This window comes from Zootoca vivipara, chromosome 12 (assembly GCF_965207765.1).
Source record: "Zootoca vivipara chromosome 12, rZooViv2.hap1.1, whole genome shotgun sequence".
Lineage (NCBI taxonomy): Eukaryota > Metazoa > Chordata > Lepidosauria > Squamata > Lacertidae > Zootoca > Zootoca vivipara.
The window spans coordinates 26,737,350-26,753,883 of record NC_142595.1 but is presented as its reverse complement, the minus strand read 5'-3'; the positions used below and the strand labels follow the sequence as shown (position 1 = coordinate 26,753,883).

The following is a 16,534-nucleotide window of genomic DNA, read 5'->3' as shown; positions in this document are numbered from 1 at the left end:
CCAACCTGCTGGGAAACTTTGTCATTCCACTTCCTGTCCTGTTTTGTCCAGCAAAAACTCAAGAGAGGAAGTGGTGCTGAGCTGCTGGGAACTCCAGTTTGATGCAATATTTTCCTCGTTTTCACATTAGTACTTCCCCACTGGTAACCAGTTTGTGATTCCTTGTCAGGGTGCAGCAAGCAGCCCCAGCTCCCTTACCCAGAAGGCCTCCAAAGGTAATGGCAGGAGAAAGGGCAGCGAAGTAGATAAAGATGACGGCAGCCAGAGACTGAGCATTGAGAGCGTCTGTGATGTCACTGAGGTACTTGGGATACCGGCGTTTTATGTCCCTCACCAGCCCTCCGAAAGGCCTGCCAGTCCTGTGCAAGGGGTCATCATCATCCTTTTCTGGGGTCTTGAAGGCTTGGTCCTGCAATTCTTGCTCTATATGAGACAGAAGAACACAGGGAATGACAAGGCTGAATGAATGAAGGGAAAAGAGGCCTGATGTTTTACTTGGGGCCTCAATAGGGCTGTAAGCCTTGTTTTTTGGGAACATAGGTTTTGCGTTATGTGGAGCTCACGAGTTTCATCCCGAAGCCAGTGTGGTGTAGTGGTTAAGAGCAGTAAACTCGTAATCTGGGGAACCAGGTTCCCATCTCCGCTCCTCCACACGCAGCTGCTGGGTGACCTTGGGCTAGTCATACTTCTCTGAAGTGTCTCAGCCCCGCTCATCTCACAGAGTGTTTGTTGTGGGGGAGGAAGGGAAAGGAGAATGTTAGCCGCTTTGAGACTCCTTAGGGTAGTGATAAAGCGGGATATCAAATCCAAACTCCTCCTCCTCCTCCTCCTCCTCCTCCTCCTCCTCCTCCTCCTCCTCCTCCTCCTCCTGTGGGAAGCACTTAAGGCAGTGGTGAGGAACCCCACAACCTGTGGGCCATTTGGCCTGTGAGCAGGTTTGGCAAAGCTACACTCACCTGCCCTACACCTGACATTATCTATGACATTTAGGTGAGGGGCAGCTGCAGGGATGGAGGAAGAATTCTATTTGGTTCTTGTTTAAAGCTGAATCCATCAAATTCAGGTTCCAAAGCAATGTGAGAACCAAAACATAGCCATCCTCTGAAATTCTAACTTACCTGAATTTTGCAGTTCTACAACCAAACAATGTTGACAAAAATGCATACATCAAGGGAAAGTATGCATAAAAATGAATATATTAGTAAAAATAGTATTAAAAATGCACTCTATTAGAAGTTGTTTTAATGTGTACATTAGGCAAACCTGCAACCAAAATGAGTTTATTGGACACTTCTGAAAATCAATAAAAATACATGTATAAAAATATGTATGTTTCAAAGTGCTGCAAATGGTGTGTTTGCTCCAACATGGCTTAATTTCAAACTGTTTGGGTGATAACAGGTCGCCTGATGTCATTGTAACATCAGGTGATTGAAAGCTGGGTGGCCCTGCACACCTATCAGACTTGGCTGGTGGGAGAGGTAAGAATATAGAGTTGTAGCCAACTAATTCCTGCTCAGAGTAGACCCCGTGAAATTAGAGAACCAAACTTGATAACTTTACATTAACGGGTCTACTGTGAGTGAGACTAACATTGGCTACAGCCCGAAGAGGCATGTGATTTGCTGCCAAGAAGTGTGATGGAGTCTCCTTCTTTGGAGGTCTTTAAGCAGAGGCTTGACAGGCATATGTCAGGAATGCTTTGATGGTGTTTCCTGCTTGGCAGGGGGTTGGACTGGATGGCCCTTGTGGTCTCTTCCAACTCGATGATTCTATGGTTCTATGGTTCTATGGTGTCACCGAGCATGTTCATAGTGTTTGTTTTTCATCAGCGCTAATCTACTTGAAAACTCTCTGCGTGATATACAAATATACAACATCTGAGAAGTACCATAGCTCAGAGAGAGCTCATCTGCTTTGCATGCAGAAGGGTCTAGGCTCAATCTTCAGCATTTCCAGGTAAAGCTAGGAGACCTGTCTGAAATCCTGGAGAGCCACTGCCACTTAGGGCTCATTCAGACCCCCTTTTGTGTTGCATTTCTAGGCTTTTAATGTTTGATGCTTTATTATGTTTTTATATATGTTGGAAGCTGCCGAGAGTGGCTGGGGTAACCCAGTCAGATGGGCGGGGTATTATTATTATTATTATTATTATTATTATTATTATTATTATTATTTGCAGGTCTGCACTTTGAATCTCCGTGTCCAAGTGCTTTTTTTGCTCCGGTGCTTTCCCCAAGAAAACCCTCTCTTTACCACAGACAACAATTCCACTGAAAACCCAAGTTGCTGTTTGTTCCAATTCCGTGTCAAAGAGCAGGTTTTCCTGGGGAAAGCAGTAGAGGCGGGGGAGCACTTGTACATGGACCAGGAAAGCACAAACCTGTGCTTAGAAAGTGCGGGGCAAAATGTAAGTATGGATGGGCCCTTAGTGGAAGTAATGTTGAGCTGGATGAGACAATCGTCTGATTCAGCCTAAGGCAGCTTCCTAGGTTCCCTAGGTATGCTTGGTAGCGATCAGGCAAAGTTCACTGCAGATCAGTGATTCATACATACCAAGCTGTTTGGTGAGCTCCGTCCTCTCCTCCGGCCGATACCTTTTTCGCAGGAGCTCCTTCTGCACTGGGAACAACGACTTAAGGAGCGTTTCACTTTGGATATGAGAGGGCGGGACGACGATGCAACAGTCCAGGTATGCATCCAGGCTCTTCACCAAGTCTTGCCTACTTCCTGCCATGTAGGAGTCAAGGCGGAACACCTAGTCAGGGAAGAAGTTAAAACATGGAATCTCAGGGAGGCAAATGTTGTGCTTGGGAGGGTTCGTAAAAGGGACAGTTCCTGGGGTGAATTTTCACAGGATCTTCCTGTGTCCTGAATGATATGGCTTATGGCACATGGCCAGGTCCACATTGTTTAATTTAACATGCTACTTTTAACACTTTTAGATCCTGTTTTTCCAAGAAGAGTTAAGTTAAGCTTGCAACGTGAGTATGAGCTCCACCCTTTCCAGAGTGCTTCTGTCTACCATACTCAGGTGAATGAGCAGATGCAGGGAAATTCTAGATCAGGCATCCCCAAACTGCGGCCCTCCAGATGTTTTGGCCTACAACTCCCATGATCCCTAGCTAACAGGACCAGTGGTCGGGGAAGATGGGAATTGTAGTCCAAAACATCTGGAGGGCCGAAGTTTGGGGATGCCTGTTCTAAATCTTAAAACAGGGATGGAAAAAGCCTGTGACTCTGCAGAATAATGTTGCTGGACTCCCAGCCTCAGCTAGCATGACAAAATGGTCAGAAGTGATGGAAAACAACACCTGGAAAGCATCAAGCTCCCCATGCCTAACCTAGACAATTCTTCCTTCCCATGAAAGGAAATTCCATTACTTTCTTGGGCAAGCTGAAGCTATGGAGGGTTCCAACTTACCCTTTCGGACATCATTGTTGAGATGGCTCTCCCAATCTCATGGTAGTAGTTGGCGTGAGGGGAATCTGGGCCCAGAACCACAAAAAGGAACCGGACAGGCACAGGAACCTCCAGAACGTGGTCCAGTTCTGCAGCATCCTTCAAGCGCACAAAGGCTAGAGTGGGATGGTCCACGATGCTGGCCCGGCCTGAAGGGAGGATGGAGGGGTATGGGGCATCATTTAGGGGGCTTAGCAGAGAAACAGAAAGAAAAAGAAACACAAACCATGTGCAGGAAAGGAAGGGATCCAGGCAGAGGCAAAAGGAGGTGGAGTGGAGGAGAATAGGGACACGGGAAGAAAACGAGAGACAGCAAAGTGAGCAAAGTTTGCAAATGAGTTTGGCTAAGCCAGATAGAGAAGCAAAGCAGCATTTCTGCCAGGGAGAAACATGGTCCCCCTGACAAAACGCACAAGACAAGCAAGAACCAGAACATACTTCCTTCCGACCAAACTTACTAGATTAGCATACATCTTGTAGAAGGAAGAAGTTATATTATATCCCATGTTGGCTTGAATTAGGACTGGCTCTACCATTATGTAGGGTGGAGGAGCAAAACTGTGGCAATTTTTAAACTCTCACCCTGCCAAAGCGCTACCCTTCCTTGTACAGTACTGTATATATGTTGCTGCTTCTGGCTCTATGGCACCATTTGAGGGTCCCAGGGCTATGAGGGTCCCAACCTCCAGTCCTAACAGTGCCATTGCACATGTTCAAAGTACTTACCGACCAGTACCAGTGTCGCTTCTGCATCACATGGGATCTTATCTGCCAGTGGCTTCTTAATGCCACCGCTTGAGCCTTCCTGCAACAAGAGAAGCAAGCAGTTAACCCCCAAGGTCATGAGGCAGGTTGACATGGCCCAAGTTCATTTCACAGTCTGTGCTCTGTTGCTGCCATCAGAATGGGGGATTCTGAGAATACGATGTTTTCATTTTTATGAATGAATTAGAATTTCCAGTCGTTTATTCCTCTGGCCTCAGCACGTGATCTCAATATATGAAGATCTGCTGTGTTTGGTGCGGGTCTTGGGTTATTGTTGTTTTTAAAATAGATAAATGCAAGTATTGACCATTGGAACAGAAATCTGCTTTCAGAATGTATATATATTTGCACTTACCCTTCCCTGAAAACATGGCAACTTTCCCTTTTTGGGACTTATGGATATATAATTAGAAAAAGGCTTTGGAACTTCATTTTCAATATACGATTACAGCGGTGAGACTTTTATATGCACAAAGATGGAAAGACTCATAATTACCTACAATGGAGGAACTGTTGTCAAAATTACTGGATTTAGCTGAGATGGCTAAGTTGCCATGTTTAATCAGAGAAAAGTCGTTGTCAACAATCATAGCTGCCAAGTTATCCCCTTTTTAAAGGGATTTTCCCTTATGCTGAATAGGCTTCCTCGCGAGAAAAGGGAAAACTTGGCAGCTATGTCAACAATTACTAAAGATTGGAAACTTCTTATAGCCTTTTTGTGTGGAAAAGAAAATGCACTCATGATATTTGGGTTTGAAGATGGAAGATAATGTTGGTTTATAGAAAGTGGATTTGTTGGGTGTTATATTGAAGTGGATGTGTTGAATAATTTTTATATATAGCTGACAGATATGGTATTCTTTCTTTCTTTCTTTCTTTCTTTCTTTCTTTCTTTCTTTCTTTCTTTCTTTCTTTCTCTGTCTTTCTATCTCCTTCCCTTTCTGGTCTGTGTTTTTATTTAGATTAGCTTTTTAGCTTTGATAAAAAGAGATATTTGATATCAATTTTTGTATTCCTATTTCCAAATTTTAATATATATATATTTTAAGGACAACTTTTGCAGATTCAGGCTGCAACTCTAAGTATGGCTTACTTCTGAGTAAAGGTGCGTGGATTAATCTGCATGCATTCTTTGTAGGATAGAGCATCAGTATCTTATGGTGCCAAACAGGCATATGAAATGAAAGGCTTTTGATTTACAAATGAACAGTGGGTTGTAAGTGCCCTTCTATACCTGAAGAGGGCTCCAAGGACTGATCACAAAGTGGTCCCAGCCTTAACCCAGTGTGACTCTATTCTGGCTCAAATCCCAGAGTTCCTGGAGTTGCGTTCACCATATTGGTCTTCTCCATCTCCTAAACCCACTGAAAGTTGTCTTACCTGCTCTGAGTCAGCAGGTAAGGTCTTCATCTCAATCTGGTGATGTTCATGCAGAAGTGGCTGTCCTGAGTCCTGGGCATCAGTTCTGTCCAGCCGCCCAGGCAGAAGAGCCCCCACTGAAGCAGACTCATCAGGGTGACTGGACAATGGGGGAAATAAATGAGAGGAGGGGAAGGAACCAAGAAAGAAGGGGCAAGGAGGCAAGGAGAAAAGTTAAATGTCCAGGACCTCAGACAAGCAGGCATCCAGTAAATAATTAAAATTAATAAATACTTTATTACTGGTTTCGATCACAGGCAACCGATACATGTGAAACTGTCAGAGGAGTTGGGAGCCAATATTCAGTAGGCTCAACACACACACACCCCACAAGATGGAGAAGATGAGGCCCAGTCCTAGCTGGGAAAGGTATTGTCTCTGTTGTCGCAATGAGCTTCCAAACCCTCATAAATGATTGTGAGGATATTCCCCTGCCCCTGCTTCAAGATCAGGAGAACTTCTGGGGTTATCCACAACACACTGCACTATAGAGACTCTCTTAAAGGTAAAGGTAAAGGGACCCCTAACCATTAGGTCCAGTCGCGGATGACTCTGGGTGGGGTTGCGGCGCTAATCTCGCTTTACTGGCCGAGGGAGCTGGCGTACAGCTTCTGGGTCATGTGGCCAGCATGACTAAGCTGCTTCTGGCAAACCAGAGCAGCGCACGGAAACGCCGTTTACCTTCCCGCTGGAGTGGTGCCTATTTATCTACTTGTACTTTGATGTGCTTTCAAACTGCTAGGTTGGCAAGAGCAGGGACCGAGCAACGGGAGCTCACCCCATCACGGGGATTCAAACTGCCGACCTTCTGATCGGCAAGCCCTAGGCTCTGTGGTTTAACCCACAGTGCCACCCGCGTCCCTCAGAGACTCTCTTAAGGGGCACAAAACCATGTATGACATGGACACACTCTTGCACTCTGCCTGAATTTGGAGCCAGCAGGGACGGAATGGGATCACCTTGTGCTGTGCTTTGGAAGTGTACCTGTGCTGAAGCAGGAGAGTCCTTAAGACTAACTCTCGGTCATCCGGCTTGATCTTCCCTTCATGGATCATTTCATCAAGCATCTGATTGGCAATCCCAGCTAGGCTCTTCTCTTGTAGGTCTAAAAGAATAGTTCCTAGAAGAGTAGAAAGAAGGAGCACACTGGCTGAAACCTGACAATTCAGAAGATATACCTGCTAAGATTTCAAAGGTTCAAAGGAAGAGGATTTGGGAATCTTTCCAGATGACTATTCAGTTCCCCCAACAAACTGTCGACACTCTTATTTCAGAAAGTCCAGAATTTTCAGCAAGGTTATCCTCATGCTGTTGAATGGGTTGAAACCTATTTTTTCCCTAAGCTACCTTAAATATATACACATATGTATATGTATGTATGTATGTATGTATGTATGTATGTATGTATGTATGTATGTCTCTCTCTCTCTCTCTCTCTCTCTCTCTCTCTCTCTGTGTGTGTGTGTGTGTGTATAAAACTTTACTGAAAGAGATAACCCTTGTTTTGGGGGCCCTGGACAGGGTCTTTGAAATTATCCCAGGAACATCTCTTCTAGGGGCAAAACAACATGGTCATCTGGAATTTTTTTAACTTCCCCTTTTCAAGGACAAATAACGTAGAATCAGGATTTAGGCAAGAGGGAATTGGAAGTGGTGGGTGTGTTTGCCTATGGGTTGTAGGCAAGCAGAGCTACTCCTAAAAATGATTGCCTGTGCTCAACCTGAGGGCCAATTCATACATAAATTCCGCATTTCCTCAATGCTACAGCACGACAACTGGCACAAACCTCACAGCAATTTCCCTCACCTTTGCTGAAAGCCCTGCGCACCTCCAGAAGGCTCTGGAAATTCAAATAGGAGATGTGTGGTCTTCCCCAGTGCCCCATCTCCTCAAAATCCTCTTCCAGGTTGATCCAGTGAGAAGCCTCCATCCAGCGAAGCTCGTTGTTCCTGTCCATGACCAGTTCATGAAGTTCTACAAATGCCTGGGGAGTATAGCAAAGGGCCCTGCGATTATGGTGGCCACCATTCCCCTTCCCCTTCCGGAGCTCTTTAGGGCAGATCTACACTCATGGTTTATAAGGAATGGTTTTTTATAACATTATGTTTTTCGCTTGTAACGCCAGAGGGTGCTGCAGAGCAACCGGCAGCAGGGAAACTGCATTTTGACAAGACAAAAACAAGGTAAGGAACGTTTTTAATTTACCAGTATGTCCTGTGACATTTTAGAACGATATATCCAATATTGTTCTAATAACGTTAAAAAGGTCAGGGTAGATCCAGCCCAAAGTCTCTTTAGCAGTAGCAAAAGAGGCAGAAACTCAACAAGTGCAGAGATAGCTTAGTGGGAGGCCGACAGTTTCACCTGTTTAATTTCTCCCTGCAATGATCACATTAAAGACACAAGGAGCACTGCCAGAAAGAAAAGCTTCCTTGTTGGGGAGACAAAGTAAAATCCAAAGCTCTCCAGTCCCGAGGAACTTACCTCATGTGTGTTTCTGCGATAGGTGGGTGGTGGGGCAGCCTCCCCCCTTCCAAGTGCCTCCTCAGGTGAGGAGCCACCTGCCAACAAGAAAATATGTATATTTATTACTTCTGAATTCCACCCCTTCCCCAAATTCATCCAAGAAGTTCCATGCAGCGTGCATGAAACTACCCAACTAATATGCCCCCAACAACCGTATGAAATGAAGTTAAGCGGGGAGATATGGCCTTGTCAAAGGACACCCAGTAAGCTTCATGCCTAGATTTCCCTTGTCCAGGTCTACAGCAATGTATCTACTGCCCCGCAGGGTCTCAATAGTTAATCAAGTCTCACTGCGCTTTGTTTCCTTTCTTGTGTGGCCCAGGTGAACTTCAGGTGTGTGACAGAAGGTTTTTTGTGTATATCCCTCAACTGGAATCAACTTTGTCCTTAGAATCAAGGTGGCATACTGGCTAGATTGTTAAGACTACAGCTGGAGAGACCTTGGTTCAAATCTCCACTCAGCCATGTAGTTTCCTGGGTAACTTTGATGTGGCCGTGCTTCTCTCTCAGAGTAACCATCCAGAGCTCCCTGGAGGCAGAATGGAATAAAATATTATAATAATAATAATAATAATAATAATAATAATAATAATAATAATAATTAATAATGCCTAGCCACAGCCTGGTTCTGATTATTTAAAAGTGAAAAAGGAGGGCCTTGTATTGGGGGTAAAACAATGTTATGCTATAATATAAGATGATCAGCTTTAGCATCATCGCTGTGTCAATCGATGGTGCACACGACAGACAAAATCCCCAGTCAGCTTCTAGAGGCCAGGTGGAAGTGGTTGAAATATCAAGAATAGGCATTCTAGTTCACGAGTACCAAAAGGTAAAATGTATCCCCAGTGGGAAAGATATAGCTCTGTGGCAGAGCATCTGCTTTGCATGCAGGAAGTTCCAGGTTTCAGCCTCAGCATCTCCAGGTAGGCCTGAAACCCCAGAGAGTTGCTGACAGGCAGTGCAGACTCTTAATCTCAGGGTCGTGGGTTCGAGTCCCACCATTGGGTAAAAGATTCCTGCAGTGCAGGGGCAGGGGGTGGGACTAGATGACCCTTTTGGTCCTCCCCAACTCTACAATTCCATGAGTCCATGAAACAGAAAGCACTGAGCTAAATGGCAGCTTCCAAATTTTCAATCGCCTCAAAAAGGCAAAGACAGGGTCAAAGTAGGGAACAGTTTTTGTGCCCCTGACAGGTACCAGAAAATCAGGACAATTGGTGCAAACCCAGTTTCTCAGAGTTCTCTTGCAGTTTTTCACGGCTCCTCCTTCTTTTTATTTTCAGTTCCCCTAATTTCAAAGATTTGTCTAGCTGTTGTAATGCCAACAGAATAGGCATTTGAAATCCATTGCTTTCTTTTCTTCGCTCTGCTATCAGAAGTCAGGACCTTCATTTCAACTGAGCGTAAAAGATAAGAGAGGTATTGTCCTCCTGCTGTCAATTTCTGGAAGTCAGTGCTCTATATATATTGGCTGCTACCGTACAACTGATCTTTGAGAAAGGTTCTAGAGGGGGTTGCCAGGATGCTGAAACTTCAGGATTTTAGTATCATTCTCTGGGTCTCAAAAAAAAAAAAAATGTAAAAACGCAGGGTGAGAAGCCAAAATAAAAGCAGCAGGTAATTGCGTAAAAGCTCCAGTAATTTTGTTTTAGCCCTATGTCTACCAGGCTGCAAGATATCAGGCGCAGGCAGGCTCTCCTGTCTGCCCCCCAAATAGACACCACTAGGTTCTGCTTCTGTCTCACAAGGTTCCACCTCCTTGCAACCCTGCATTTCAGGATTGGCACTATCCTGGCAACCCTGCATTTCAGGATTGGAGACCAAACAGCAACCCTTGTTTCTGACAATCTCTGCTATACCTTGAGTGGGCAAAAGGATCCATTGTTTGGTGCTTTCATGCAGAGTTGAGCGTAGAAGGCAAGGAAAAGGGTGCCCCCAACCCTATGGCAGCTCTGTATTTTAACATTTAGCACCTTAAAATGATATTACACCAAGAACACAATGTACATCTAAATTATGCAGAACTCAAAAAGGGCTCCAAATCAAACTTTGGTGATTTGATGTGTATAAAAGCACAGAAGAGTGTCAGCAATTTAATAATAATAAAATATTTGGCATGCATAGATTGCTTTTGATCTGTGGAAATCCTGAATCATAGATTACTCTCTTAGCCATTAAATGACATCAACTCTTTATTTATTCACAACTTGGGCAAGTAGCAGAATTCTGGATGGCATGCTAAATGACTTTCACCACCAAAAGGCAGTGAAGACCTTATCTTAAATTGATCCCTTATGATAAGTAGGAGCAGCCGGTATTTCCTGCCATGGTCATCCAATTTAGCATAAAGAAATAGCACATATATATATATAATTAATATTTTGAAAATTGGCATATTAACTCCATGTATTTGCCACTGGCATTCCGATTATTAAAACATAGAATAATATGTTGCATGAGCCCAAAATAATATGTTGCGTGAGCTATCAGCTACTAGATGTTGGAAGAAAATGACAGGAAAGGCCATCGTTTCTCCATATCTTGTTAGTGAGGTTCCAAAGCAGCCTTCCTCCACCTGATGCCCTCCAGGTGTTTGGACTTGCAACTCACATCAGCCCTCACCAGCAGAGCTAATGGCAAGAGATGAAGGGAGTTGTAGTCTTAAACATTTGGAGGGCACTGGGTTGGGGAAGTTTGTCCAGGCCTGTTAGAATAGACTGCTGGGTTCAGTGGATCCTTGGTCTGAAACAGGGGTCAGCAAACCTTTTCAGCAGGGGGCCGGTCCACTGTCCCTCATACCTTGTGGGGGGTCGGACTATTTTTTTGGGGGGGGGGAATGAACGAATTCCTATGCCCCACAGAGATGCATTTTAAATAATAGGACACATTCTACTCATGTGAAAACACGCTGATTCCAGGACCGCCCGCAGACCGGATTTAGAAGGCAATTGGGCCGGATCCAGCCCCTGGGCCTTAGTTTGCCTACTCATGGTCTGAAGCAACAAAGCTGTTACAGTCGTACCTCAGAAGTTGAACGGAATCCGTTCGACTTCCAAAACCTTCAGCAACCACGGCGCAACTTCCGATTGGCTGCAGGAAGCTCCTGCAGCCAATCAGAAACCATGGAAGTAGTGGCGGACTTCCAAGGTACGACTGTATTGCATTCCAAAGTCTACCCCTCTACCCCTGTTCATTACACCAAGTGCAGAATCAGATGTCACAGAGCAATATCTTCAAATGTGGGTATGATTTCAAGCAAAAAAAGTGCTCTCTCTCTCTCTCTCTCTCTCTCTCTGTGTGTGTGTGTGTGTGTAAGAGAGCAAAACAGAGAAATGACAAAGCCACGAAGAGTTCTACACCTCCATGCACAATTTCTTCACTTTCAGTGGCTTCCACATCCCTCTTTGGTAGTGACATGTGTTTCAAGACACAGACCTGCCACTGTCACATTTAGTTCCACACAAAGTTGGGACCAGCCAGTTCCAAGCTTCCCCATAGATCCAGACAATGGTATGTGCCACAATCACAGGAGGACTTTGCATCAGTTGAGCCTCAAACAAGCAAGCCAAGCCACTTGCAAGGGAAAACAATCAAACAAGAAATCCCCAGTGAGTGTCACCACCAGCCACTCTGGTCTCTCAAATACCATCCTGATGCCTAAAATATAGTTACCATTCAGGCTCTGAGGTTGAAGTAAAATCAACTTCTCCGAAGGGAAAGTATATTGGAATGTAAATGCAGCCTCCCCTCCCCAGAACACTACCTGACAGAGTCTGGAACTGGTTTTTCATTGTTGTATGTCAACTGCAATGTACAAATAGGCTGTGAATTCCCTACAAAAAAAACTCCACACTCTTCAGCATTACACTACAAATTGTCAGTACTGTATCAAATATATTCCTCGCTGTTCAAGAAAGAATGTTGCCCTCCTTGCAAATCGCAAATTTGTGATGGTATCCCTACGACAAATTCCCCCCGTTTTGCCCACCACAATGAAGATTCAAACTGGGGAGACTTCCAACTCTGTATGTAGGTGCAATCCTGGTCTTAGCTGATGGCAACGTTTTGCTCCAGCTCTCCTTTCAATGCCACGGCCCATTAAACATAGGATATAAGAACAGATTAAACGTAGGGTATAAGAATAGATTACATTGTCCCTGAGTTGGTGCAGAGTGCATTTATTTCAGCATGTACCCCTGTGGAAAGTCTCCACAGATCAGGGAAACAGCTTCCAGATGTGAGGTTGGCACTTCCAACATGGGAACAACCGCCTCCACATTCAAGACCAAGAGTGATGGTGCTGGTCCCCAGTGCTAGTCACTTCAAACAGTTCTGATTTTTTCCCCAGAAAGCCCTCACAACCCACATTCAAAGTTTCTTGCACACATGTTCAACTTCTTCCACACAAAAATGCATTTAAAAGGTAATCTCTGGCCATGGTACTGATCCTCCCGCTCAGTATAATCGCACCCTGCCCCCACCAGCTTTATCCCACATACCCTAAAAGCAGGCACAGTCCACCGTCCGGCATCCGAAAGAAAAGAACTCCTGGAGTTTTGGCTCTATAAACCCCCCTTTTGGCAACAGAGCAGGACACCTGGGCCCCACCCTCAAATTCCTGTCACAAGTGGTTTTTGTGTTCATAGTAAATTGAAAGCCACTCTAACTTTGCTGACAGTAAATAAAGGGGGCCTTGGGCTCCTATCTAGGTGAGGGGACCAGTCTGGAGGCTTTCAAGAGGTTAAGCCGTAAGAAGTGCTTCATTACCGAGCCATGACAAGCTCTTCAAGTTCACTGTTAAGCCAGGGCACTTTATTAATCACCTGCTGGGTAAGGTCTTGGTATATAAAAGGAGCAGAGCTACAGCAGAGCGCACTGAGCAATAAGATAAAGCAAGTAATAGTAAGATGCAGGTTAAAATAGAAAGAATAAAAGCAGGCAAATGGGAGAGTGTGGTGCAGTAGAATTCAGCACAGCATCTAGGGGTGGGTGAATCTATTTTTCCCAGCTTAAATTCAGTTCTTCACATTCCCACATCACTTTGCGATTTTTTTAAAAAAAAGTATTCATGAAAATTCACCAGTATTTTAGTGTGCATTTCTCCTAATATACACATTTTTGCACGCAACCTTCACTAGTATAAATCATTTTTTGCGTGTTATTTTCACTGATATATTCATCTGTACACATTACTGGGCTGGAGAACAGCATTGCAAAATTCAGAGAAGGGCGAGTTTTCAAGGGTGGCTGGGTTTCTGTTCGCTTTGGGAAATGCCAGTTAGGTATGTTAGCCTTTCAGTGTGAACTGAATTTATCCCCTGTCCCTTATAGGGTTCCCATCTTCTTTAACTGTTGCTGTGCAGAAACTGTGACTGTTCCAAACTTTGGAGATTGCACTGCATGAGCATAGAAATTTGCATACGGGGTGCAGAATTGAGATCCCCGAGAACCTCAGCTTCCTTCCTTCCTTCCTTCCTTCCTTCCTTCCTTCCTTCCTTCCTTCCTTCCTTCCTTGCCTTCCTTCTGCAAGTCTCTGGTCCTTAAAATGACAAAGTATGGCTTGAAAGTGCCTGGATGATGTCCAACAACTTCTCAGAAAGCTCAGTTGTGGGGAGGGAACTGAGCAGGACTTCTAGGGAGGTAGGCTTCACTCAAGTGTGTAGCAAGAAATGTTGTGGCAAGGGAGCCAAAGGCTGTCCGTGTGTGTGTGTGTGTGTGTGTGTGTGTGTGTGTGTGTGTGTGTGTGTGTAAATAATTGCATAGCAGCTAGAATCAAATTATAGACAACATAAAATTAATTAAAATTCAATAATATTTAATCTTACAAAAGTTAGAAACAAGTGCCTAGCATTTACTAGTCATTGAGTGCCTTTGGAGGAGAAGTAGGGGATCTTGCATTGAGCAAGCTGGAATCCTTGCGTTAGTGGACGGATACCACCTACTGCCTTAAACACATCCAACCATCATCTTTTGCTGCCCCTGTTGTCTGGTCTTGAGCTCCTTTCCAAACCACTACCTCCCTCCCACTTCAAATCCTGCCTCAAAACTCCTTAGATCTTTGATTTATCCCCCTTAGTCTTCATCCTGAACTGAAACTTCACTTTGTGTAACTGCGTTTGGACATATCTATTACATCCACCATCCCTCCACAACCCTTATTTCCATTGTTCAAAAAGTATTTCTCAGTTTGTTGTGGCAGCCGCTGCATTTTGGGTCATGTCCACACTGCAAACCACCATCTGCACACTGATGGTGCTTTAAAAAAAATTATGATGTTGAGAGTGATGGAGTCGGGCAACTGCCTACACTGAAACAGTGTTAAGTAGTCCTTTATACCACTCACATTCATCCGTTCTCTCTCACACACATACATACCAATAACCCAAAGAGCTGCTTTTAACCAACTGTAAACAGAAACAGCTCGCACTCAATGGCTTCTGTCTTCATTTCAAACAAAATCTTTATTTATCATCAATAGCAGAAGCATTCAAGGAGAAGCTGAAAGCAAACATCCTTGTGGGTGACTGATTGCCTGATAAGGAGAAAAAACTCACAGAGCAAAATGTAAGGTGGCTGCTGTCTGGTATGGACCAGCTTCCACAGGACGAGAAGCAGAGGTCATAGTCCCAGTCATAAAGCATCTCGGCTCCCAGATTGGCTCCCAGCCCATCCTTCTGATTGGCTGGGGAGTGGCCCTGTATCACATAAGGGCAACCCGTGTACCTTATGTGGCCCTTGGCTGACTTCCATGTGGCCCACAGTCCCCCTCCCCAGGTCTTTGGTACTGATCACTGATCAACACTTGATCAAAAATCGGTGTGCACACTCATCAGCTGCTCCTTGCACCAATGAGGTAGCCGATGGGGGGGGGAGGCAGGGGGTGGGATTACTGCAACACCACTGTTCACCTGTTCCCTTTCCTCAGGTGATTGGTGCTGGGTGCAGCCAAGGACTGCAGTGATTGGCTTGCTCCTCAGCTGTTCCCAGTGCCAATCAGCTGGGCCTATTTACCTCGGCAAGGTTCAGAAAACCTCAGACTTAAACATTTTGTCAGTGACCTTGAGAGGGCATGATTCTGAGCAGAGATGCAAGAGAACAGGGAGGAGTGTTTAGCTGCATAGGTCCATAGCTGCCAAGTTTTCCTTTTTCTCGCGAGGAAGCCTATTCAGCATAAGGGAAAATCCCTTAAAATAAGGGATAACTTGGCAGCTATGCATAGGTCTGTAGATCTTTATCCAGTGGGCATACCTACAGCATATTGCCCTGCTCTTCCCCTAGTGGGATTCCTGATTCCCCCCCCCAATTATTTCCCCCATGTACATCTGTAATTGTGGGGAAAAGAAGTCAGGAGGTGGGGTGTCACCATTTGGATTGGAAAAGTGGCTCGTGGTGAAAATGTTAAATATCTTTCGCTAATGTTCCTTCATTCTCCCAATGCCATTGTTTAAAAACAAAAAGCACCCACCACGGCTTTCTTTCACATCTTCGCATGTGATGTTTAATTTTTCTCTGTCTATATATATATATATATATATATATATATATATATATATATGCAAGTTTCTAGCTGTCACAGCTGCAAAGATAGGTTTCAAATCATATTGGCAATGCCTGCAGAAATAACAGAAGCCAATAGGGAACTTATAAGTAATTCTGTAATGTGCATAGGTCTGCACTCATTTCCATAAATTATTTGCATGGTGCACTCAGACTGCAGAATTCTTTTAAAACTTTGGTGTGGATTTTGGGCTGTTTTTTAAAAGCATTCTTTACAATTATCCATGAGGCTGAGATGAAGAAGTGTGCATGCACATGAAAGCTCATACCTATGACAAACTTAGTTGGTCTCTAAGGTGCTACTGGAAGGATTTTTTTTATTTTGTTATGATTTCTCTGCTAATTACCCAGGGATTTGGCACTCTTCCCCCTCACAATTCATTTCTGAAGATGCTACCTTAATTGTTTTGGGCATTTATACCAAACCTTTAGAGTCTTCAAAGCACTTCCCGTACATTAACTTGTTGCAATCCTTATGCTTAATTTTAATTGATTTTATGATGTATGTTATATATCCATATTGCTCACTGCTTAGATTGAAGCTACAGTATTCAACTGCACAGTATGTATGAAGAAGATAAGAACAACCTGCAGGATCAGGCCAATGAGCCATTTAGTTCAGCATCCTGTTCTCACAGTGGCCAATCAGGTGCCTGTGGGAAACCGGCAAGCGCTAGAGCCCTCTCCCCTCCTGTGGTTCCCAGCAACTGATATTCAGAAGTGTTACTGTGAAGTAAATTAGTATTATCACTCCCATTGTGCAGATAGGGAACTGAGACCAAGGTCATACATCTTCCCCC

The 16,534-nt window shown here is 44.4% G+C and overlaps 1 protein-coding gene across 6 annotated transcripts in view; it reads right to left on the bottom strand.

Annotated features, from left to right (window-relative positions):
• Positions 1-16,534, bottom strand: part of SLC4A1 (solute carrier family 4 member 1 (Diego blood group)) — a 44,565-nt gene that overhangs the window by 17,140 nt on the left and 10,891 nt on the right. For all 6 annotated transcript variants that reach the window (XM_088655196.1, XM_060281517.2, XM_035134950.3 and 3 more), the window contains 8 exons: positions 8,133-8,209; positions 7,455-7,632; positions 6,632-6,767; positions 5,609-5,747; positions 4,190-4,268; positions 3,425-3,612; positions 2,557-2,758; positions 199-423 (listed from right to left, as the gene is read on the bottom strand). In XM_088655196.1, the coding sequence (XP_088511322.1) occupies positions 199-423; positions 2,557-2,758; positions 3,425-3,612; positions 4,190-4,268; positions 5,609-5,747; positions 6,632-6,767; positions 7,455-7,632; positions 8,133-8,209 (1,224 nt within the window). The remainder of the gene's footprint in view (positions 1-198; positions 424-2,556; positions 2,759-3,424; positions 3,613-4,189; positions 4,269-5,608; positions 5,748-6,631; positions 6,768-7,454; positions 7,633-8,132; positions 8,210-16,534) is intronic.